This window comes from Hippocampus guttulatus, chromosome 10 (genome assembly GCF_054856545.1).
Source record: "Hippocampus guttulatus isolate MCC_2025c chromosome 10, RoL_Hgut_1.0, whole genome shotgun sequence".
Lineage (NCBI taxonomy): Eukaryota > Metazoa > Chordata > Actinopteri > Syngnathiformes > Syngnathidae > Hippocampus > Hippocampus guttulatus.
In genome coordinates this window covers 15903282-15929292 of record NC_141270.1, presented here as the reverse complement: position 1 = coordinate 15929292, position 26011 = coordinate 15903282, and the positions used below count along the sequence as shown (strand labels likewise).

The 26011-nt window shown below is 39.8% G+C and overlaps 1 protein-coding gene across 1 annotated transcript in view; it reads left to right on the top strand.

Annotated features, from left to right (window-relative positions):
* The first annotated feature begins 9858 nt into the window (after positions 1 to 9858).
* adgra1b (adhesion G protein-coupled receptor A1b) overlaps positions 9859 to 26011 on the top strand; it is a 152917-nt gene continuing 136764 nt past the window's right edge. Inside the window, exons 1-2 of the mRNA XM_086121638.1 lie at positions 9859 to 10467; positions 24541 to 24612. Of these exons, the coding sequence (XP_085977764.1) occupies positions 10250 to 10467; positions 24541 to 24612 (290 nt within the window). The 5' untranslated portion in view covers positions 9859 to 10249. The remainder of the gene's footprint in view (positions 10468 to 24540; positions 24613 to 26011) is intronic.

Genomic DNA, 26011 nt, shown 5'->3' with positions numbered 1-26011 from the left:
CAACCGTCATTGTATTGTATTGCACCACCGATCATTTTTCTATGATCGATGACTCTGCACATTGTCTCACAGCTGTCATTGGGTGGTATGACTGCACAATGGTACACTTTCATTATGGAAAGTCTTTCAATACTTATATGTCATGTATTTGTTTATTGTAGTTGTATTGCAATACTAGTGTAGCCTGTACCATCAGAGACAAATTCCGTGCATGTTCTACATACTTGTTCAATCAAGATGATTCTGTTTCTGATTACTATACGTGTCATTGTAGCGTTTACACTGCCACAATTTTGCACATCGTTCATGTATCAATATTAATGCATCCTTCTGTGCAGCATTAAAACATTGTCATTATTTATGCTCATCGCCACTGAATTTGTAACATTGCATTTATTACTTTGGCATTGACATTTGAGTTGAGTCGTATTAAAGCAACTATCCAGAGTTTTATTTCTTATTGACATTCTGTTCTTTGTACATTTGTTTATTCGTCCTTAATGGATATTTTATGTTATGTAGTTTTTCATCATCTTACAAAAGCGACATCGTCTGCATCTACAAGTTTGTGGTGTGTTAAGAAATATGAGCGGTTCTGATTTTATCTTTCAAATAACTTCAATTTCATGTATATGCTTGGGGAAAAATTGTGTGGTTTAACTACCTTAGTGAGGCATGTGTTGAACATTCTGAATTGACTTTAAATCCATCAAGTATCAACAATATGGTTCTGTTACCTGAAAAAAGCTCTGACATAAAATATGATAAAACAGCTTGGCAAAATATTTTGAGTTTGTACGTGCCCTTTTGCTTCCACACTGGCATGAAATGGTCCCCTGATACTTCATCTCTTCATTTGATCCTTCTCACACAGGCTAGACTATGAGTGGAAATTTTTATGAGGCCAAAATGACTGCTACACCACTGGCAATGCAGCACTGCTGTTTCTCCACAATATTACATGATGGAAAAAAAATATATATATATATACTGTATATATACAAACAAGACGAACAAATATGGAGTTTTGTATATGTAGTTTCAAATACTGCAGCCCCCACTAGTATGAAACATATTTCTCGAGTCTTCAGACGACAACAACAAAATAACAATCATAATAATCTAGGGATGCAGAAGCAAGAAAAGGGGTTGAAAGATATAACAGTAAATATACAGTAGTGTCTTGGAAACAGTACCATTCAAAGATTGTTGTACATCCAGGGTGTAAACGAGTTCACACCATTTGCAATGCAGTGTGTCATCTTAGATCAGGGCAAGAAGCAGCGGCCAAAACATATCAGTGTCTTTTAGCGGTGTGGGGGGGGGGGGGGGGGGACTGTGTTAGTAAAGTAGTCTCTGTTTATCTCATCATTCAAATTTAACTGGAAAACCTTTTTTTTTTTTTTTTTGGTTTGGTACTTTCCATTATTATAGAAATTTCATCCGAGGTATGGCTGATCGCAACTTCAGTAACACATTTTTAGACCGCAAACAAACAAAAAATAAATAAATAAAAACAACGCCTAATTTTGCGAGTCGATAGGGAATGTTTACTTTTAGTCAGAGTTTGCTAAAACCATTTTGAACATGTTCAAGAAAAACTGTTTGTGATCATTAAAATTGTTTGTGAATGCCTGGCGAACATCTTTGCAACAGTTTGCGGGCTTAAACGAAGTCTGACCCCAAAAAAAAAAATCAACATTCACTCCGTTTGCAAACACTTGCAAACCTTCACCACACAGTAGGATACAAGATTGACTTGAGGAAAGATGGAACATGAGCCGAATCGATGGATCGGTGAGGCATCCCCAGTAATGTAATCATTGTACTGATCTACTGCACATGCCCAGCCCCATTTGTGGTCACCAGCTTTGAGTCGTGACCTAAAGGGCCAGATTCTAGATAAAAGCATCTGAAATAAGTTTCCACCTCAAAGTGATAAACCTAGCCTCGTGTGAGAGAATCGGAAAAGCTCCGCTGCTCCTCCACATTGAGAGGTATTAGTTGATGTGGATATTGTAAATGCCCATAAAGAAAAAGGCCTCAGTGCTGATCGAGGTTATAGTTATAAATAAAGTGTTCATCTTGTCTTTTTTTAATAATAAACTCTAGTTATGAATTTAGACTTGGGTTGTGCTGGTGGGAAAATGTTTTATAGCTGACATGGAAACTGCTTCAGGGTCCTCTGGTGGAGCTGGGGGGGGGGGGGGGGGGTCACCAAAGGCAGGAAAGACTGAGCTTCTATTTTTATCCTGAAAATTTATAATTGGAGGGATGGTTAAAATTATAGTTCATTTGACAAAAATAGCTTATACTGTATCAAACTGACAATAAATGTTTGATTGTCCACCCATCCACTGTCTTTTGCTTATCTGTGGTTCGGGTCGGTGGAGCAACAACTTTAGCAGCGATAACCCAGACTTCCAGCCACTTTGTCCAGCACTTCTGGTAGGATTCGAAGGCATTCCCAGGTCAACCGAGCGATACATTTCACCCATCCATCCATTACCCAAACTGCTTTTCCTCACGAGGGTCATGGATGTGCTGAAGCCCATTCCAGTTGCTTTGGGGCAGCAGGGTACACCCTGTACTGGTTGCTAGCCAATGGCACGGCACTCACAGACGAACAACCATCCTCTCTCACAATCACACCTAGGGACAATTTGTTCCCTTAACCTACCATGCATGTTTTTTGTGAGAAATAATGTGTCCCTGTGAGAAAACCCACAGGGACAATTCAAACTCCACACAGGAATGCTGGATCCTAGATTCGAACCCATGACCTCCGCACTGTGGGACGGAAATCATCCACTGTACCGTGCCAATGCATTTCAATGGGCATCAATTAAATGTTGTTTTTTCCTATTCATGGTCACTAACCCTGCGAATAGAACATTTTTGAAGGTAATTGCTAATAATTGCTGAAAACATGTGCAAAGACTCAGAATGATTCAATACTGAATTGCTGAGATACAGCATTCAACTTTTTTGTTCGAAGTTGTCTGGATTTTTTTTAGTTGCAGCTCAAACGGATCTCGACAAAGTAAACAGACCTGTCCTGAGTCAGCCCTCCCCCACTATGTACTCCAAATATTGGGTACGTATGATACAATATTCCGTCACCGGTTATTGAGTGCAGTGGCCACCTCCTCACCATTGCAGCATGTGGTTAGCCATCAAGCTATGCCTTCAATTTGGAAAAAAAAAAAAACTTCCCTGAAGTCTTATGTGTTTGTTGTTATTTGGGCTGCGGGGTTTTTTTTTTTTTGTGTGAACAGCAGGCAGCCGACAGCCCAGCCGGTGTGACGTCATGAGGAGGATGCCAAAAAGAATCATTCAGGGAAGCGATGCATCGCTCTGCTGGGGCTGACTCAGAGTGCACAACAGTCAGCCACAATAATGCCAAATGCTCACAGAATTTCAATGGACCCAAATGAGGCAAAAATTGTCCCAGACTTGCCTCTCTTTGGCCCATGAGAGTGTTGGGGCTGGGAGAGCCCAGAGCAAGCACGTACTTGATGGGCAGGAGAATGTTGGCTTCAGCAGACACACCAAAACAGTCCGTTTGAAGGCAGGCTCTATTTTTCAATGATTCTGGAGCCTTACTTGATATACTTAGTTCTTTTTTTTTCTTTTTCATTCACATTTGGGAGGCTTGTTAATAATTCTCTTCTCTGTGATATACCAAATGTAAAGACTTTTTTATGCCCTTTACTGGGTCTTTACCAAGTGATTGAGTGAATTTAAGGACAGTACACTGGCCACCAGTTTCTACTAGTATGCCACTAGAAACATTGGTCACAAAATCATGGTGACCATTTGAATTTCGTCAGATGTCCACAAGCACATCCATCCAACCCTTCATTTTCCAATCCGTTTAATCCTCACGAGGGTGCCAGGGGGTGCTGGAGCCAATCCCAGCCGTCATAGGGCAGTAGGCCTGGGACACCCTGAATCGGTTGCCAGCCAGTTGCAGGGCACACAGAGACGAACAATCATCCGCGCTCACACTCGCACCAAGGGACGATTTCGAGTGTGCAATTAGCCTCCATTGAGAACATGCAAACTCCACACAGGAATGCCGGAGCCGGGATCAAACCCACAACCTCTGCTCCACAAGCACAGTAAAATAAAAATTGCACGTCATAAGTTAATTGCATGGTCATCCTTGTGGGATTTAAAACTTGACACACCTTAAACATGCATCCACAAATTGATGTTCTGACACTTCAATTAGGTTATTTAAACTTTTAGCCAAAACAGTGGTATTCTTAACAAAATGTAGAGAAAAAAATGACAGACACAACAGAAATACAATTACACCGGGGAAGACAATTTTTGTTGAGTTAGGTCTGACAACTGTTTTTAACTAATTTATGGGTGTGGAATCCATAGCTGATTTCAGTTTTTCTCAATCATGTCAAGTTTGTCAGCGACAGGATCCTTGTTTTCAGATCAAAATCTGAAATATATACAGTATGTACAGTATGTCTATAAATAAAACACTAAGATGGAATAGTTAGAAACATTGAAAACCAAAAAAAAAAAAAAATGAAACAAAGAGAAAAAGGTTAAGAGAAAGGCCAGCGATAATCCTCTTCATTCCTACTGTACTAGATTTTCTGTTTGCAGTTTTTGATTGCACTGACCTATTGGGAACCGTACACACCCCTCACCACTCTGTCTCAATTGTGAAAGTACAAACAAATTGCCACATATCATTGTAAATTTTCACACCATTGCAGTGAAAATCTTACAGTTTACCCCCAGCGAGTCCCAGGGACTCGCTGATCAGAAAAGTATGAGTCCCATTATGCATTTCGAGCAGGGGTGTCCAAAGTCGGTCCTCAAGGGCCGCTGTCCTGCCTGTTTTCCAGCTCTCCCAGGAGCAACACACCTGATTCAAATAACAGGATCGTTCTAGTGCTGCTTCAGAGCTGTCTGATGATCTGATCATCTGAATCAGGTGTGTTGCAGCCGAGACAGCTGGAAAACAGGCAGGACGGTGGCCCTCCGGGCCCGGCGCTGGACATGCCTGATTTAGAGAGTCCCACATTTTGAATTCCGAAATGGTCTACTTATTCAATTGCATATGATAATAACACAAACAACAACATATACTGTACATACAATTATAAATAAATGCTGCAAAAATTTTAAATAATTCAGTAGCAGGCCTGAGGATTTCGGAAATTCACGGTAACCGTTTATCGGTTCTGTCGGATTACCCAATGAGAAACCAGGGTAACTAATTTTGGGTTCCGTAAACGTTCATCATGGGAACCCATTTTTCTATTTTGACTGATAGTCATAATCAAGAATTCTGAAACTCAAAAGTATAATGTTTCAAGGATAAATGTTTGAAAACTATGCATTAACAATGAACATTACATCAGCAGCTGGGCACTCCAGGTTTATTCAACAAAACAAATGGATCAAAATATGTTGTACTCATATGGCATCATGAATACAGCATACCACAAAATATGAGTATATTTTTCCAGTCTCACACTGCAAAGATTAATTTACTGGTAATCATTAATACAGGTAAGTATTGATGTGGCTTGACATCCTCTTTCCAAGACGATGCATGTGTAATCTACTATCAATTTGACGAAATAATTTAACACACATCATCATGAGTTCTACCAACAGTTAACGTTAGCATTACTACACCTTGTGACAAATGTTGTATTCCTAAAGTTACCATGCCACAACCAGTAAATTATAAAATAACCAATACTGTTTCATAATATTTTTCATAGCGATTAGCCTATAGATCTAATGACCAACTTGCCTTGTAATCGTGCCTTCCGTCGTATCTCGCTCTCGTGTTCTGTGCATACGTCTCAGGTGAGTTTAGTGATACGCCCTTCGGGGGATTCATATGAAAAATCAGACAGACCATTTCTTAAATGTCGTAATTAGTAGATCTTTGTGAGTTTTTTTTCGCTGCCATCTCAAACTTTCATCCGAGCGATTCCTCAGTTTGTGGATTAAAATAGCAACCCGTATGCGCACATAACGTTATCTGTTACCCATCTTCAAAACCCTCCTCAAAACTCACTTGTATTCTTTGGCATTCGACTCAGCATGACTTAGATTTGGTCTTGGTTTTACTGTTTTGTGCTTTCTACCATCTTTGTTAACGATTCGTTTTACTGTTTATTGTATATGTTAAATTGCTCCATGTACAGCACTTTGTATGCAGCGATGGCTGTTTGAAAGTGCTCTATAAATACAGTTGACTTGACTTGTTCCCCCCCCAACACTGAAAACAAAACAAAAGTAAATTAGAGGAAACACACTACACCACAAACACACATTCTGGCACAGTGAAATCGCGTTGATCACACAGGAGAGATTTGATCGCATAGAGTCAGCTCCCGTGCGGTGACTTTTATGGTTACACGATTTTTCGGTACCGTCAAAATGACGACACGGAACAACACGCGACCGGTAACGATCGTTACCGTGAAATCCTCAGGCCTGCCGTAGTTCTCTTTTTTTGTTTTGTTTTGTTTTGACTGAGAAATTTCCTTGTGTGCCAAAAACGCACATTATTTGGAACTGTGCGTCCCATGGGAAAATTATGCGCCTAGGACGCGGAATGCAGAGGTAACGAGATGGCTGCCATTGTTAATGTTTGCTGAAACCACCTGTCTGGTTTGCCAGAAGCTAAAGCTCTCATTTTCTGTGGCACAATGTCAGCAACACAGTGTGCAAATACAACACGTTCTCAGTTAAAATGAAGACAGCTTTTCTCCCTAAGGCACAGATTTAAAAAAAAAAGGTAAAAAGAAAGAAAAAGAAGCCCAAAAAAGGGTAACTCATCACCCTAATTGTGGCCTCATCAAGAGGAACAGGTAAATATTTAGCGAGAACGGTGATTGCTGCTGGCCAAAGTCAATTCATCCCTGTCAGCGAATGATAATGAATAGACGTGAACATTAATGAGTGTGAGTGCAAACATGTTCTGCAGAGAAAAACAGTTTTTTCATTGCTAGAGTGGTCTCGAACTATCCCACCGCTGTGCCAAGATGGCGGTTGAAAATGATTTTTATTGTATTCTGATTTACACAACCTCCTAACTTTATTGGATTTGGGGTTTGAAGAAAGTCTGTGGACTACCATTTTGAATTGACATTGGATAGAATTCACGTTTCACCAAAGACAGCATGAACTGGCAGTCAGAAATTGCTCACTCGATTGTGCTTGAAATCGAAATCTCCTAGAAAACGGTTGTCATTGACATCGAAGCTTGATTTCCAGCAGCAACTAACTGAGGTTATCACACCTTCAGCACAATTTTAACACCCTCGGTCATTCATACTGCTCGTTGGAGTCATCAATCCTGTTCCCATCTCTCAATGACGAACAATAAATTATAACTTCACCCAGCACATTGGACTGTGCAACGAGAGCGACTCAAACTCTGGACCTCCGATTCTGCCAAATGCCAATGTCAAAGGGAGCTCTTCTCATATATAATTAGAAAATAAAGTTGTATTCATCTATTACTCTTATTAAATATTAATGTTTGTTTGATCTTATGTACACTATAGCGCTCTGTTACAATTGAGGCGGTTGTAAGTGTTCTATCTGAGTTGAATTGAGATTTGTTTTTATAATTGATAAATCTGGATAGAGGATTCCATAACACCAAAGGTTATACATTACATACTATCAAGTTGAATTGTTTTCACCTTAGGTAAAGTAACTCTGCCTTTAGTACCATACCTGGTGCTGTATTTGTGTTCATTCGAACTGACAAGTGCTTATGTAATACCGGGGCAATTTAGTCATTATTGTTTTCAATATAAAATTGAAAAATTAGGTAGTAAATCAGTTCTCTGCTTTCAACCATCCGAGACAGTCATGAATTCAACTCGCATTTCTTCTTATGGACAATGAAGTAAACAGCAAGCAATTTTCATTTTCTTTACACTGACTGTATATTATGGCAGCGGTTGATAAAACCTCTGAGCAATAGTGCAAATGTGTTCATGCAAGACTTCAGATTACGTTTTCCCTGCATTTTAAAATAAAAAAATTAGAGCATCTCCTTTGAATTAAAAGATTTCTACCCATTTTATGTATCACTTTATCTGTGTGTTTAGCCCATGATAATTTACTATCGGGCGGCACGGTGTCCATCAGCTTGGCACATCCACCTGACAGTGCAGAGGTCGCAGGTTTGAATACGGGGTCTGGCCTTCCTGTGTGGAGTTTGCATGATTTTCTTGTGCCTGCGTGGGTTTTCGCCTTGTACTCCGGTTTCCTCACACATCCAAAGAACATGCATGGTAGCTTAACTGAGGACTCTAAAGTGCCCCTAGGTGCAAATGTTGTTTGTTTATTTGTGCACTGTAATTGGCTGCTGCCCACTTGAGGGTGTACCTCACCTCATGTCCAAAGACAACTGGGATAGGCTCCAGCACATCCAGGACATTCGTGAGGATAAGCCATAGGTGTCAAACTCAGGTCCTGGAGGGCCGCTGTCCTGCATGTTTTCCATGTCTCCCTGTTGCAACACACCTGATTCAAATCAACAGGTTCAATGTCAGGCTTCATTGGAATCAGGTGTGTTGCAACAGGGAGACTTGGAAAACATGCAGGACAGCGGCCCTTCAGGACCTGAGTTTGACACTCCTGCTTTTGCCAGGCCAATGGGAGTGGACTCAAATGATCTTTTGTTGTCTGATCTGACCAACGTACATAATGAGGCGGGAATTCTCACATATAAGTTACGCTTAAGCATCATACCCTGGGGAAAACAACTATCCGATTCTGTTCCAAAGGACAGGCAAGGTTCTCCATAAAGGTATACTGTGTTTAAACTCTGCATCCTCTTCTTAAGAACAAAACTTGATAAATGCAAAAAAATAAATAAAATCAAATAAAATGATCATGAGCTATGCCAATGATTTGTGTACAGAACAATCTGTCATGTCAATAATTTGTGTTGAGTCAGTCAGGCATGTCCTGGATTTGTACACAGCCACCCGGGTATCAGGTATGATCAGAATAATAACCATTGATAATGTGTTCCCTCAATTTAGAAATCCATACCATCAGTTTGCTACACTGTTCCTTTTGTTGAGTAACCTGTATCCTTAAAGTACTAGTCTCTACCATTAATTTATTCATCTTTACTATCTGCAAATTAATGAAGAGAATTTACAATTATTTTTGCCATACCTTGGCACAAGAGGAGCTCCATATATTTAGGACAAAAATTGTCCCAATTCCTACAGATTCTGATCGCAATATAACTTTGTTTCCGTCGTTCAACTGAAAAAGTGAAACTCATCTGCTATTTACAGTCGATTTAATAAAGGGCCATGAAAATGTATCTGACCTTCATTTAAGTCACAACATTAGACAACACAATTTTCATATTAATGCCACACAATTTGTGTAAGTTTCCGTGTTTTTTTTTTTATTGACCGCAAAAGTTAAACATGTAAATGGATGGTGGGAAAAGTATGTGAACCTTTGGATTTAATATTTACTGTGAGCCCCTCATTTGACAGCAATAACCACAACAAAATATGTCTTGTAGTTGCAAATCCGACATGCAAATCAGGAGAAATTCTGCATTATTCCTCAAAACAAAACTCACAGTCATGTGGCGTGTGAGGTGAGAATAAAACGTTCCAGGTCAATATTGTTGTTGAATATTGTGTTCATTGTTTGAGTATGAGTGTTAAAATAAATGTAAACAGTACATCCACCCTGTTATGTATTGACGACAGATGACATGTCATGTGACTTCTGGATTCGGAAAAGTTCAGAACCCACGCGGAAGCCCAGTAGGCTCGCTGGGAGGGACTTTGTGCAAGCGAAAGAAAACAAGTCCAAGGCTGGTGGCAGCGGCCGGTCGCAGCTCTGACAAAACTATTTAGAGAATAATTAGACAGGCTTTGTTGACTTAAAATGTCTCATTAAACTGTGAGGGTTGATGTGCAGCAAAGTTTGTCTCGACTTTTGGAGCGCGTCGTTCGATGGCACGGCAGAAAAGAACATTTGAAGTTGAATATGGGAAGAATGGAACGCAAGTCACCCACAGATTTACGCTTGACCAAAAAAAGCTGCGCCAGTAATTTGCTGCTTGTGGATATGACGGCGTGAGTGCGGCTTCACAGGCTGGACTTGAAACCGAGCCCATGTGAAATGGTTTGGACCTGGACTACAAGCTGGGAGGGCATCACTTGACGGATGAGCGTGAGAACAAGCACAGTCCATCATGAGGATTTTGACTTTACTATGCGCCATGGTCGGGCTGCGGGGGTCCACCGATGCCAACAGAAACTGTCCGGACCTGATCGTGGACAGCTGTCAGTGTTTGGCCGAGAGGTCCAAAGACCTCAGCAGGCAGCACGTCCGAGTCAAAGTTGTGTGTGATGATGTGGACCTGATGGAGACACTGCACCCAAGCTTTTTACCTAACAGAACCATCTCACTGTAAGTACAGTAGTCCCTCGTTTATCGCGTTAATGGAGACCAAAACCACCCGTAATAAACGAAAATCCGCGAAGCAGCGACGAATTAACATATACAGGTTAAAAATAAAAAATAAGTCCGCAAAAAGTCCGCGAGAAGCTGCAAAACAACAGCGAGTCACATAGCGCAACATATGCAATACTGTACTCCATTTATATGAAAAAAAAAATTTTTTTTGGATGAATATGTTTGAAAAAATCCGCGATGCACCGAATCCGTGATAAACAAACCGCAAAATAGCGAGGGATCACTGTAATGCGAAACCTATGCAACTCAGCAGTAGTGAGTGAGGGTTGCGATGTTACCTCACTCACTACTGTGTGATTTCAATCCGTTTGATACCCTGCCACAGTAGAAAGCCTTAAAGGTACAGCGATACACTTTTATAGGAAAAATAAACAAATTGCAAATAGAAATTATTTTTAACTGTGCTTATTTCATTTTTTCCAAACAAATGCATCCATCATTGTTCTTTTTTTCCACACGCTACGACAAGGCTGATAGCAATTTTCATTATCTTTGAACTTTGTAATTCAGCGACTTTATTATAAAATCAGCAAACAAAATGGCAGGCAACCTCATAGCAGCAAACTCACAGTCACCTTTGTCAGTTAATACCCTATTTTCTGCATCATTCTGAAAGTTATTCAAATTGGGATGTTGCCTTTTGATTGCAACTCTGAGAACCCTTCCTTAATAGTCCTGCGTGCTCTCCCGTTGATGAAATAGCACTTCATATGCTTGGGGTAGGGGGTTAATAATGCTCCTTGCCTCGCTGCAGGTGCACCGACTCACTGCCGAACTACTGACTGACTGCTCCAGTAATAGACAGTTTCATTTCTTGGAAATTTGAGGAGTGCCTTCAGAGTGTGAAAGTACCCTACATATGAAAATATCTATTGACAAATTACAGCCAAGCACTCAGTCTGCACTGCGAGTTCAGTTGATTAATACTACCATTTTGCTTACTGTAATTTATTTAGTTTGGAGTTTTCTTGTGTGCAGTCAGAAGAAGCTTTTCTTCTTTTAAGTAGGGAATGGTTAAGGGTTGTGTTCTGTATTTGCATTTGTCAATGTGGTGCTTTTTGCAGCTTCTAGGTTCTGAGGAAATTAGATTTTTAAAGTGGTGCATCTTTACAGATAAAGGAAGCAAAAAGTAACTAATGCTGGGAAATATATGTTTGGGGATGTGGAAGTAACTTAATTGGTAGATGAACAAATTTTGAATAGCAAGTATGGAAAGTAGACTACAGAGATCTGATTGGCTGGTTCAGATCAGCAGATATTGCACATTTTCTGCGAAATTGGTGATCGGCTTAAATGTCATAATTTGTTGATCGATCATGGATGTCATTGATGGGATTCGCGAAATGAGACATGACTGCAAACAATCAGGGACATTCTGCCATCGTTAATTATCCAATGTTTCTCGGCATATACAATCTGACCCCCCCCCCCCACAGGTAACATTTTCAATATTTATGGTAAGGGAGCTGATGGTAGTTGGAAGACCCCACAAAGCAGAGAGGCAGGGAGGACTGACCAAGATGTATTTAACAAAAATACAAACTGGAGTACACTGGAAAAAAAAACTAATTGAAGTACTCAAACAAAGTACTTAAAACAACAAGGAAACAAAGTAGTAAAAACCTAGGACAGAAACAAAACATGACAGGAGCACACAGACACCCACATTGATCCAACAAAGACTGACAGAACCCAGGGAGCTAAATACAAGCAAAATTACGAGACAACAAGAAACACCTGGAAAAGACACAAGGGGTCACATTGAGGGAGCTGATTGGTTAAACACAAGAGACATGGATGACGAGAACAGGTGGAGACAAAAAAGGGCACAGGGAACAAAACCAAATGTAATCTAACCAAAAACATAACTATGGGTTTAGTGAAAACTTTGCATTTTGTAAAAGAAAAAAATAAACAAAATATACTGTAGATTGAAAAGGATGTGGAAAGCCTAGTTTTTTAATTTTATTTTTTATTTTTAATTTTATTTTTGACAGCCGTCAACATTTACAAATCAGCAACAAATGAAAAATAGTAAAATTCACAATGTGCTGCAACTGTGCTTTAATGAAAAATAATTATATGCTACAACAGAAGCGTTTGTTGTGTTTGGATTGTGGTGCGTGCGTGTGTGTGGTAACTGCATGAACGTCTGTGTTGTTATGCATCAGTTTGTCCATGCATGACCCTTGTAAGGTTGAACGGTTCAGAATGTGGATGGATGTGTTGTGTGGCTTGGAAAAAAACAAAAAACACTCCGTCCCGCACATGACGAAAGTTATGCAATGATGCATTACATGACAATGTGCTGTGTATATTCCCAACGATATTTTTCAACAAGTTGTGTTATTTTATCCACCGGTAATTTTGAAATTATAAATATGGACACGTAATGTTATAAAAGACAATATACAGTATGTGCACTGTTCATTCATGACAGCTTAAACAGAAGTTTATTTCTTGCGTGTGTGCTGTCTAAGCAGCAGCGGCTGCATGTGTCCTTCGCTCGTTCTGCCTGTGCCCCTCTTCCCTCCCTCTCGCCCTCTGCAAGATGATTCTCATCTCCTGGTTTAAACTGTCCATCATCACCAAACTTGGTCAGTATCGTCCGTCCCCCTGTGTGTCACACGGGTGCAGTTTATGTGGTGTAACTTCAGACAGAGTTTATTGCCCCCCGTTGTCACATCGAATAGTCAACATTTTACTCTAAGCTAAGAATACCTTGAAGTGTGTTGCTGTGCGGCCGTTGTTCACTGGGAAGAGTCTGCTCTTGCTCGGACTCGCCATCTCAATCATCCTTAGACTCAGCCTCGTCAATATTTTGAAACCTATGGAATGCTTCCTTGACTGTATAATTTATTTATTTATTTTGACCATGGTGTTTTTTTCAAAAATCAATGTCACCACTGCAAACTAGGACAACCTGGCGCAGGAAAAATGACTTGTAAGTATTATTGTGTTTTTCAATACAGCAAAATGGCGGCATGGGAATAATATACATTCAAACACAGGGAAAGTTAAAAGGCCGGAAACATCATTAATCTATGTAAACAGAGTAACAACACAATAAAGTTTGAGAACTGTCAGAATGACGGTTCTTGTAGGGTTGACGACCGCATTACAACATCAGCAGGAAGAAAAATGCCGGGAACAGTTTTTGGTGCTGTAACTACTAATTTATCCCTGCAAATATTAACAAGCCACTGCCTCCATTGCTCATCAAAGCGTGGTTACACCATGAACCTGGATGGACTGGCACACAGCAGTGATAGCTTGATGTACTGTCCTCTCTCCTCTTCTTGACGTCTTAATGAATAAATGCAACCACACACATACAATCACAAAAAAATTCCCCAAAACATTGACAATTGGTAGCGATCCTCTGAAGTAAAACCGCTTCAAAACATGGGCGCCAGGAAGTACCAAAAAGGCCTTATGAGATTGGTAACCTAGTTTAGAGTATCAGCAGCTACATTATGTGTTGGACACATCGTGTCGGTGACAACCCACACTTGCTTCATGTAGAAAATACTGTACATACGCTCATGTTAGCTGGTTATGTGCTTTTGAGTTGACCCCCAGTTTAGTTGTTGTCAATGTTGTTGTTTAGCTCACCCGATTATAATATAATTATACTAACACTGAAATTTGGCGCCATGGAGGCTGAGGCTTGGAGTAGGAGGGAGCACCAGGCTCGTCAGACGTGGCACTCTGTTAAGTTATACACGTCATGCTGTCGCCTTGACACAACATCATCTTTTGTTGCACTGAGGCGACTCTTCAACAAAGTTAAGCCACACTCGTGATCTGCGCCAGGTGCACCTGCACGTCACACACTTATATGCACTTCATCTTCGTTGGTCTCATTAACTTCTTCAGTGGACAAGGCACCGGAAATGTAAAATGCAAACAATTCCGGGAGATTCTGATTGTTAGTTCCAATTCCAATCCATTCTCGAGACTTGATGCAGAGGCACCTGCCCCCTGTAATTTGTTTGAATTTTTTTACAGTCAAGTCTGAAAATTACAGTCTGGAAAAAAATTTGGAAATTATGAAATCTCATTTGTATAGGCACCCTTTCGAGTTGCATCATGATTCAGCCTTATTCCTCAGTGAGCTGCTCTGGAGGGCCAGGAAGCAGTTTTCCTGCGCTAGGAAATGTGACCTTTGTCAGGCTGAAGTGGCCTCCCCGCTCACTCTTTTGTTTAGATGTGCTGTGCAAATAAACACATATATACAGGGAAGTGTGCACATACCAATGTCAACCATAGTCATCTCTACAAATCTCACAAATGTTTCCCCAAATGTTCTCTTGTCATATTCCCCTGTTATTACAACCCACATGGACAATGAACTGCTTGTCAAAACATTTCCTCAGCGACCACTCAAATGCAACATCACGTTCAAGTGGTGAAACCGCTGCCACTTTTGTTTATAGTTGCTTTTTGTTATTTTCTGTAGAAATATTGGTGATGTGAGACTTGCAATATTACATTTTCAATTCCACCGAGAAGCCAGTCACCAGCTACGGCTGTGTGGGGCAGCCAGCATTATTAGTTTGTTTATTACAGGAATTCATTATAGGCAGTTTTTATTTCATTTTGAGTTATGTTTTTTTAAAATGTAGATAGTTTTAATTCGTTTTCAGTGCCGCTCTGTTAGTTTTTTTGAGGTTTAGATTTTTCAAAAACACTTAGTTTTAGTATTAGCTTTAATTTTTTTTCAATGAGTTGTCATTTTGTGCCATCATAAGTGTTGTATCGTAAAAATTCAACAAAAATAGAATGTAGCTTCATTTACTTTTTGTTTTTTAAAGCATTTTCATTTTTATTAGAATTATTTTTTCAATTTTAGTTGTAGTTATTTCGTTAGTGTTTATGTACTAAAGTAGCCTTGGTGGCAGCAAGGGATGCAAAAAAGAAGAAATAAATAAATACCAGCTCAGAGTGAGCATATTAATCAGTTTTTTTCAATATTTCGGTCGATGGCATGGATCTTATAATTGATTGATGTCAAAGTAATTCGGGCCAAGTGGCGCTTGGGTGAAAAACAAAAAATAGAATCAACAAATCAATCCCTTGATCCTTAAATCAATTAAATATAGCCAATAGCTCTCCCTTGTAGAGGCAGACATACTGTTGTAGAGGTTGGTAAAAGACCTTTTATAGTGAATTCAGAGATTTGCTTCTCAATACAATACCTTATTTTCCGCACTACAAGGCGCACCGAAAAGTCTTCAATTTTCTTAAAGCTCACGGCGTACCTTGAAATCCGGTGCGCCTTGTGTACGGTCATTACGTTAATATGTCGACCCCAAGATGGCTCCTTTCTGGAGACATGCTTACAATGTTATATCTTGCTGTTGGTTCAGTGAACTGTGTCGCTGCTTTATTAAATAATTTTTTGTTGCCGCTCCGAAAAAAGGGCTGTGGTGGTGTTTTTTTTAAAACGCACACTTTATAAATGTTTTTCACAGTCTCAACAAATACAGTTACGTCTGTCCGTCTCCGTGCCTTCTCTTCTTCCTTCGATTCGAGAGGCGTTCATGACCGTCTCTGAAAAACGTAAATTAACGATTCCTTCATTGAAACTACGGAAATGGAAAATAATGCATCAAACAGAAAATCAAGCGAGGAAATCGCAAAATAAATTCTATAGCCCCCTTCAGAATTTATTTTGTGATTTCCTCGTTTGTGAATACAGTACACAAAAAGGAATAAATAAACACTTCTGAGACAGTCCAGTCTCCTACAATTTACTGACATCTGATTGTTCTGTTGCAGCTACGCTCAAGGAAATGCCAAAATAAATTCTGTCGGGGGGCTATAGAATTTTCTATTTTGATGCATTACTGTATTTTCAATTTTCGTAGTTTCATTGAAGTAATCGTTAATTTACGTTTATTGGAGTCGGTCATGAACGCCTCTCGAATCAAGTGAAGGGCTGTAGCTCCATCTAGTGGATACATTGTAGATTGCGCCTTATAGTCGAGTGCGTGCAATATATGAACATTTTTTAAAAATAGCCCATTCATTGAAGGTGCGCTAAATAATCCAGTGCACCTTTTAGTGCGGAAAATACGGTATATATTTTTTAATGTAATCACTGAAAAAGACTGAGAATTATGTAGTACTTCATTGTGGAGGTTTCAAATTCAACAGTTTTCCTGACATTTTGGGTATGGCACCCAAGTACACATTTGGGTGTCCTGCAGGAGTCCCTCCCACATTATATAAGAACTAAGGGCCTATGTGTCCCGTCACTGGCTGTCCGATGCAATTTTACATAACCTAGTTATAACTACTTGGCAAATGTATACCGTTTGATTTGATTTTTTTTGGGCTATTATTAAAAAGAATATATTTTCATCCAGACTATATCACACACATTTTTGTGGTCAGTGAGTTGAACGCCCGAGAATAAACAGATGGTAAGGAAAGGCTGCAATGGTTAGAGTGGAGAATTGCCCCAAGTTTTGTTTCATCATTGCTTATGCTGTTGGACCTGACAGCTTGCCTTGTGGACCTAATGCGAGGGAACACAGCTTGTCCACGGGAAGAAAAACAACAGGTTTTGCAAGAAATGGTCGGATTGAGTAAAGATGGAAAGGCGGATCAGGAGCAGCAGACAAAGCGTCATTGGAGACATGAAGCATGAGTATCAGAATGCTGGGATCCTCGGGACAGAAATTGTTCAGAAAAATGTTAGAATAGCTGAGCCCAAGGCCCATTTAAGATCGTATGGCTTCTGTAAATAGATTGTCAGGTGTAACTCATTGCATCCGACTCCCATGATGAAAACTGTGGACTAAGAGGTGTGCACTCAAAGAGATTATGGAAACTGAGCTCTACACATTTTTTGCAGTCAAAAATTTCTCAGTTGAATCTTCTTTTCTTTTTTTGCGTAATTGAAAACTCATTGTTGGTGGAATGTTATGATATTGTTCCTCACCCTGGTTCTCTCCAAACTGCCTCTTGTAGCTGGGGTATCCTAACAAGGTGATGTTCCCCTTGAGGAACACCGGCTTTTGGAAGTTGGCGCTGGCTAGGGCAACCCTCTTTGATCTGAGGATGTCGCCGGCTATAGCGAACATCCTCTCGCTAGGGTGGGTGGTGTTGTATTTGATGAATAATATAACCCTTGAATGTTGTTCTCACCTGTCTTCAGAGGCTGCGGGATGACATTTACAGTGATGGTTTAGTTATGTGTTTTTCGGCTGTCTTCTTTCGAAAATAACCAAAAGTGCAGGACAATGTGCAGTGGTGTCTTTTCTCATGAAAACTCATTCTATCTCACCTCTCTCTTGACGCATCTTGCCAGCAAATGAACCAGAAATAAAACCGATGATGAGTTGCTGAATAAAATATGCCTCACGTCTAACGAGCATGTGACCTGGAGTCATCCCAAGTAACAAGACGGGCATACACTGGGTTCTTCACTCTCAAAGGGGTCTGGGAGCCCGCATGCAGACCTCTGTGAGAGCTATAGCAACTTAGCTTGGTGCTAACTGGTAACTAGCAGCCGACCAAATACATTCCCTGCTCGAAACAGGGATTAAGTGGCGGTGTTGTATTAGCAACATTTCAAAATTCCCAGAAAAATTATGTTCCTCAACATCTGGGGGCTTTTAACTTTAGAGGATTATTTTCTGTCATATTGTTCTGCAGAGCGCCATGAATGTTTGGAAGTATAATGTATTGCAACATGCAAATGTTGGACTCAATTATTTCTTGTTGTAGTTTTTCCGAATTCGATCAAAATCTTCAATCTGACATCATCCTATTTTTTCAAAACGCTTTACAATAAATAAATAATGTTTGGTTAATAAGGGGAAAAAAATGCCCAGGTCAGCTTGGCCAATTGACCCATCAGTAAAGTCATGAATGAAAATGGAGGACACTATGGAGCAAAGCCAGGCTAATTGGATCATCCCAACACTGATCCAACTGAAAATCTGTGTTGCATGGAAAATAAAATAAAATCATAAAAAAACGTAAATATGCCACCAGGAAAGATCAGACTATTGTTGACTTTAGAAAAAAACAAAACAAAAAAATCCCCCAGCTGCATTACAAAAGTAGAGCCTACATTACTGCATTTCTCTTGCATATAAATCTTCTCGAAGGGTAAAAACCACACAGTAACATCCATCTGTAAAGAAAATTATGCGGCATAGGAGATTGTCTCTTGATATACTGTACCTTCAATAGGCAGACTTGGCTGAGCACAAACAATAATTGTGCTCTATGGAGTGCACTTTAAACAACCATTCTCAGTGGGTGTGAATAATTTACATTCAAGTGGCTCCCCATCTGCTGTTTCCTTGTTTTAGAGCATCTTTGTACAGTATTTTAGATATTGAGCTACAGTAAAATAATTCTAATGTACTGATGATTGACACACAGGGAGGGAGATTCATTTTGCATTGTTATCTGTGTTTTAATACATTCGCCCTCCGAAGTATTGAAATCGTGACAGCATTTCGCTTATATTTGCTGTGCAAGAGGTCCCCGTACCAACGGAAGCTCTGCCTAGTAGCCTATTAATAATTATAGAAAGAAAGAGATATTATTCGTATGAAAAACATCTTTAGATAATAAACATAAACCAGTCAAAATGAAAAATATTAGTATGGTGGTAACTGAGCGGGCATTTTATTCTGATGTCACTGTGCAAATTGTAACCTTGAAAAGTCAATTGTTGGAATAAAGGTACCGGTAGATCAAGTAGAACCTCCTCAACGCAGTTGCAAAGTTACATTTTTTGTTTGAACCCATCCATTTTTAATGATGGCGATTGAGACAAATGACGAGAGAAATTATTTTACCATGATTGTCAAGCTTCGGTTTTGCCTGTGAGGATTACATTTAAGGCTCTATTAGGCTGAGTACAACCAGTTGTTGAGTCTTTTGGAAGGTAGCGAATGTTGCGTTCTTGTCAGCGATCGTTGAAGGTGGCTGTTGTTTACCAAATGGTCGACAGACGTTCGACTGTACTTTTCTTGTCGCAAGGGAATTTTGATCATGCTCAAAATTTCCTTGCGACAAGGAAAAAAAAAACATGAAAACTGTTGGTGAACGTCTGGGAATTTGGGGAACATTTGGTTGCAGCTCTGTGCGATAGAGGTAGATAACGTTCAAAGTCAGAGGAGAATAGTTATTATTGAAGCAATGCAGAATGAGATTAATCAGTCCAAAAGAAGTCACCTTGTTCTGCTAAATTCCCCTTCGCCTCATTCTCCACCACTTGAAAAAACAACTTGGGAATTTCCTTCTCAGTTTTGATGGTCGCATCCCAGGCAGATGGGCCTCACTATCATATAGAGGCTGTGAGAGTCTGGCAACATATTCTCATAGGTAACCCCTGAAGCAGTGTCAGTTTCCCATCGAAGTTCAGTGTTGGTTGATATAAAATATGTTGTTTTCATTGGCTGTGCCTTTTAACTCTATCTTCTAGAACAACACAGCATTTGGCCGGTTGAAGAAAAGTGTCTCAAAACCTTGAGGCCAGCGGATCCAAATGTTTGTAATAGTTAACATTGTGATCTCTCCTCGACTCTGTCCTCATGATTGGTGGTGTGGATAGTGTGGGTTGCTGTTTTTTTTTTTGTTGTTTTTTGCTCTCGTGAAATAATACAGCTGGGTGTCTCTGGTGCATGTCCGCCAGGGCTCTCGTCAAGATTAGCTACATTTCAGTCCGACCACACAGTGTGACACCCGGCTGTTGCGAGGACAAATTGGAAGTCTGAGCTCCTGTTTAAATTAAGAATTGTCACGATTGTGTTTTTGGTGTTTGGACAACATTTGGTGTCATGTTATGTCTTGTTTCCTCGTGTGACTTTTTGTGTTTTCCTTGATAAATTTGGTTTCCCCCCGTTTTGATCATCCTGGCTCTTTATGTTACCTAATCAGCTCCATCCTCACCTTTGTGTTTTGTCCCGGTGTTCCTTTTTGTCTCGTCTATTTGCTTTTATTTCGTTCCGTTTCCTTTTAGTCTTTGTCGGATCATTGCTTTTGTTGGTAGTTTCCGTTGGTTGTCACGGCTCCTTGCACTAGCTAGTTTTGTGTGATTGTTTTGGACTTTTATTAATTTGCTATTTTTGAATCCACATGCCTTTTTGTTTCATTTTTGGAAAATAAACATTTTGTTTTGAGTTCATCCTGCCTGTATGTTACACATACAGCACAGATCAAATTTTTATAAATAAAAATTAAATAAAATTACCAACTTTAATTTAAAGCATTGCAGTAGGCCCAACAGTTCATCAAACATAAAAATAAAATAAACTACTAAAATCATTCCTTCATTCATTTTCCGAGCCGCTTTATCCTCACAAGGGTTGCGGGGTGGTGGAGCCTATCCCAGCCGTCTTTGGGCAGTAGGCAGGGGACACCCTGAACCGGTTGCCAGCCAATCGCAAGGCACATAGAGATGAACATTCATCCACACTCGCACTCACACCTAGGGACAATTGAGAGTGTTCAATCAGCCTGCCATGCATGTTTTTGGAATGTGGGTGTCATGTATTGGAGGACCCCAAAAAGCAGGCAGGAGGTGAGGAGCAGGGTGAACTTGACAAATTGTATTAACAAAATGCTGAGATAACTAAATCCAGAACAAACAACAAGAATCCAAAGTAAAAAACAAAAACCGATGGCAGAAGCAAAACACTAACAGAAACAGAGTCAGCAACAATGACCCGACACTCAGTGTTCGGGCATCAAGTCTTTTAAAGTGACAACTAACAACACAATGACCAACAGGTGTGCAGCTGCAGGCAGAGCCCTACAGTGTCACCTGTTGGTCACAAATAGAACCATGTCAGTGGGAGGAAACCGGAGTACCTGGAGAAAACCCACGCAGGCCTGGGGAGAACGGGCAAACACCATACAGGGAACCCGGAGACGGAATCGAACCCTGCACCTCTGCACTGTGAGGATGACACGCTAACCACTGGACTACTAAAATAATGATTTGATAAAAATGTATTCATCATAAAAGTTTAATTTTACCTTATTATAGTTTAAAACTCTCACCACACTTTCAGTCAGTAATATTTGTGGATCGGTCTGTGCACCACCTTTTGGTTGGTGTCGAATGATTTGAGACCAGTGTCATGGAAGGGATTGTTGTTGTCATGCTTGCCATATAACCACTGCATGTACAGTACAACGGCTGTTTTTATCACAGTGTCCGAATAGTGCAACGACTTTATTCCATTAGCAGTGAAGCAAAAACTAAATCCTCACTGACACATAGTAAAACATGAGTTATGTGTCGTGGTTCACAGAGATGATCATACAGCTGCTGCTCTTTGCTCTGTGATGAACTGGTGACCAGTCCAGGGTGTAGTCCACATGCTGAATGGCCATGACGGTGATCCTGAGCTGAAAATGCAGCATCGAAAATTAATGGACAATAGTCACAGTAAAATGCACATATTAAAATGAGACGCTTGTCATTGTGTCTTTGTTGTTTGCGGTAAGTATAACTTGTGCTTGAATACTCATGATTATTCCTTATTCTCATCCCTATTCGCGGCAGTCCACGGAATCCTGTAATCCTGAATTATTTGCAGTTTATGTACAGAGAACATAGTTGACAATGTAAATAATGAGTTCGACAGATACTCAGAAGTGGGTCTGTTGACATAATGATCTCATTTCCTGGACATTAGGCAGATGCCCGAGTTAGGCACGTAGGGGCCGGCAAGCCGATACACACAAAAACATACACAATGCATGACACGCTTGAGTTTGCTCAAACAGAGGCTGCCTGTCCCTGTGAGAGATGTACAAAAAGGGAGGTGTAGGTTTTCCGGGGAACAGGAAGAACGAAACCCAATGACAGAACAATCTATCTCATGATCTCACAACATTCATATGTGACTCTCAAACAGGGACATGCTGGGAACAAAATTTAGCTTGTGAATATGCATTGACGGCGGTCGTCACTTGCCCAAAAATAACCGAGGGGGTAATTGGATGTATATATGTATGAGTTTTGCGGCTGTCATGCGTTGAAAAGTTGTCGTCGACGAGCTGTCATGCGCCGAAACGTCGCAGTGTTTTCTTAAAGTATCAACACAAATGAAAACCCTAATAAAAGTTACAGAAACCATCACTCCTTTTTTAGCTGTAATCATCATCTCAACGGTGGAATGCTCAACTCAGAACTCATGAGGCTCTTAAAATATTCATCAATATTTCGTGTTTTTTTTTAATTGCGCCTATCCATAATAATAACGACTTGATTACATCTGCACGAATCACAGCAATCATCCAGTAACTCTCTCTATTCTGTGGTGTAAATTGTAACATGTAAAGTTCCTCTCGATTTGAAATTCAAATGCAATCTAAAATAACACACACGACTAGCAGACAACAGCAGTCAATTAGTCGACCAAACATCTTGCTGCACACGAATGATCCGAACCTACTGATCATAATGTCCGTTCATTCCCTTTTTGCGCAGACAGCAACCGTTATTGTCATCTTAAATACTTACGTTTTTCAAATAACAGAATGTTTCTCTTTCAGAAGCTTACTTTTTAAATACATTCCATTTGACACCCCCCAAAATATTATCATCTTATGAAAAGTAAGACTTTGAGGAAGTCCCACATTTAAATGGTGTGTTGCATGCTGATGTGATTTAGCTGACGCAAGCTTGAGTCTGTCCTGGCGCTTATGCTGTGCGAGGGCGTCCTATCGACATCCCCGCTTTACAGGCCAAGTCAAGTGTTATCACTCAAGGGAGGATTGGTACTTTCCCCAAAGAATGTATAGAAGTGTCTTAAATAGATGAGGTAACAAGTTGTGGTAACCTTCTTTTCAGGAGTTGGACATTCTTAGAAATGCAATAATTCGCATTTTCAGTGTTCTTTCATGAAGAACCTACAAATTCATTGTACTAGAATCTAATAAGGAGCCACAAAACAACAATTTTAACATGCCTGGTATCTTTCAGGAACTTAATGGTGGGATGACCCAAGGACGAACCATGAGCTTTTCCAGATAAACATTCAGAAACAGGAATTGCATTTGAAAATTTTAAAGGCGCATTTGCTAGTCTCAGTGGAAGATTGTACGTGAAAATATACTTTTGCCAGTGACAGCGCACTGTGATCGGGAGATTCCAATTTCAGTATAGGCGTCAGTGATACTGGATTTGGAAACTTAAATCTTGTTCCTCTCTCAATTGCTCAAAATGTGGCTCAAAATGTTGAGTTGTATTTTAAAGTGTTTAATTCTCAATTTAATATCAGATAAAAGACTGTCCAACCAGTGGAATATACTTTCGTCCATTTTCCTAATGTCGACACATTTTGTTGTAATCTTACTGCAAGAGTATTTTTTTCCGTTTTAAAAATGTCAACAATTTCAATCCGTTCATCTCTCGTTGGTCTTTCTAATTTTAACTATCCCCTTGCAATGGCTTTCCTACTGGTGACACTAAGAATTTGAAACAGGTACCGTATTTATCATTGGAGGAAAAATATCCTGGTAGCAAAGCCCCAAAAATATAAGGAAACAAAGTTATGGTAAATGGAATTTGTCTGGGAAATATTTGCTGCAAAATCTGCTAGACCTCCTGCCAAAAATGTAACAGTACTGAGCATGAATAAAATATGTGAAAATGGTTCGTGACAATTGCCTCACTGCATCCCCACTGCTCCAAGATGCAGATGAGTTAGTGTAGCATCTTTTTCGAGATGGCATTACAATATTCAAAATCTAATAGTACTTTTCCAGCAGAGCTCTCGCCGCAGTCCACAAAACTAACAACAACAAAAAGAAAATACAATATGCTGTCTTCCCGTGAGTTCCATATTTCTTAAACCTTGCATCCCAAGCTTGAAACTTATTCACAAACATATTCACACTAAAATGATATTTATTTGATATGTTTTCAAGACTCCATGCAACTCTAGTTTTTATGACGTGATCGTACTTGTGCACTGTTTATCCTCACCTCATTTCTAATCGTAGTTTGCCCTTGAACAGAAATCTGAGTAACAACAAGATCACTGTGCTGAGGAACGGATCCTTCTATGGCTTGGCATCTCTGGAAAAACTGTAAGTACTTAAATCAAGCTCGCTTTATTGTTTTGTTCTCCCCTGAGTCCCACTATTGCTGTCATGGTACTGGAGCTGTAGAAAGTGAAAAGGAAGACAGAGTGGGAATTACAAATCCAACTTGCAAGGGGATTGCCAGTAGTTTTCACCTTATAGCCCGGTTACTTAACCTCAATTGCTACAATAAATGTCTTAAAATAGATAATATAAGGCGTCATATAAAGGTCTAATCTAGCGCAGAGTGTGGGAGCTTTGACAGTGTGCAAACCTTGTCAATGAATATGACACTTTATGTAATGTCCCAAGAGGATTCACAGTCTCAGGCTGATGATCAGATCTATGGTGACCGGGCTACTACTCATGCCTGCCCCCTGAAGTCAGCAATTGATTGCTTTCACTTGTGCATGGCTCTTCAAGAACGGCCTCTCTACCTGGTTGGATGGTGACACTCGTTGATAACGGGGAAACACAGCAGAATGTATTTTGCTGTCCTTTTAAGTTAGCGTATTTTCCGGACTATAAATTGCAGTTTTTTTTTTTCATAGTTTGGCCGGGGGTGCGACTTATACTCTGGAGCGACTTATGTGTGAAATTATTAACACATGATTATGTCATTTCACATGTTATTTTCACATTAAACCACAACAGAGCGCTCTAAGCCTGTGTTGACAAATTGACGATGAGTAATAATTATAATTATAATACATTTCTGTTATAAACGCCTTTCAAAACACTCAAGGACACTTTACAATCAGTCTGATGTTAGCGACGTACTGTAGAAGAGGAAGCGGTGCATCGTCTACCTCCCAAGTTGGGGGAGTTCTTTAAAAGTGACGCCGAGGATGAAGATTTCATTGGATTTAGTGATTTAGAGTGAAATTTATAGTTTGGTAAACTTGTTAGCATGTTCTTTATGCTAGACTTATCTGAATAACTCTTAATATGTTACGTCGTGATTGACATTACCAGGCATGTCAATCATGTAACGTTAGTATACCGCACATTTATTCAGCCTGTTGTTCTCAATTTTATTTTTATTTTAAATTGCCTTTCAAGATGACATGTATGTTTTTGGTGTTGGATTTTATCAAACAAATTTCCCCTAAAAATGCGATTTATACTCCAGTGCGATTTATACATGTTTTTTCCTTCTTAATTATGCGTTTTTTGGCTGGTGTGATTTATAATCCGGAGTGACGTATAATCCGAAAAATACGGTAGTTCGTTTTTCAGTCTAAGTACAGGTAGAGTATGTACTGCATGTGCACTTAGTATACATTTTATGAACAAAGGTATCATGAAAAATATTAACATTTTTTCCCATTTAAGATCAATTAAGGATGGGTGGCCCACTTAGTTCCCCCCGAATTATCCACTACTGCCCAATTTGAGCCTGAAA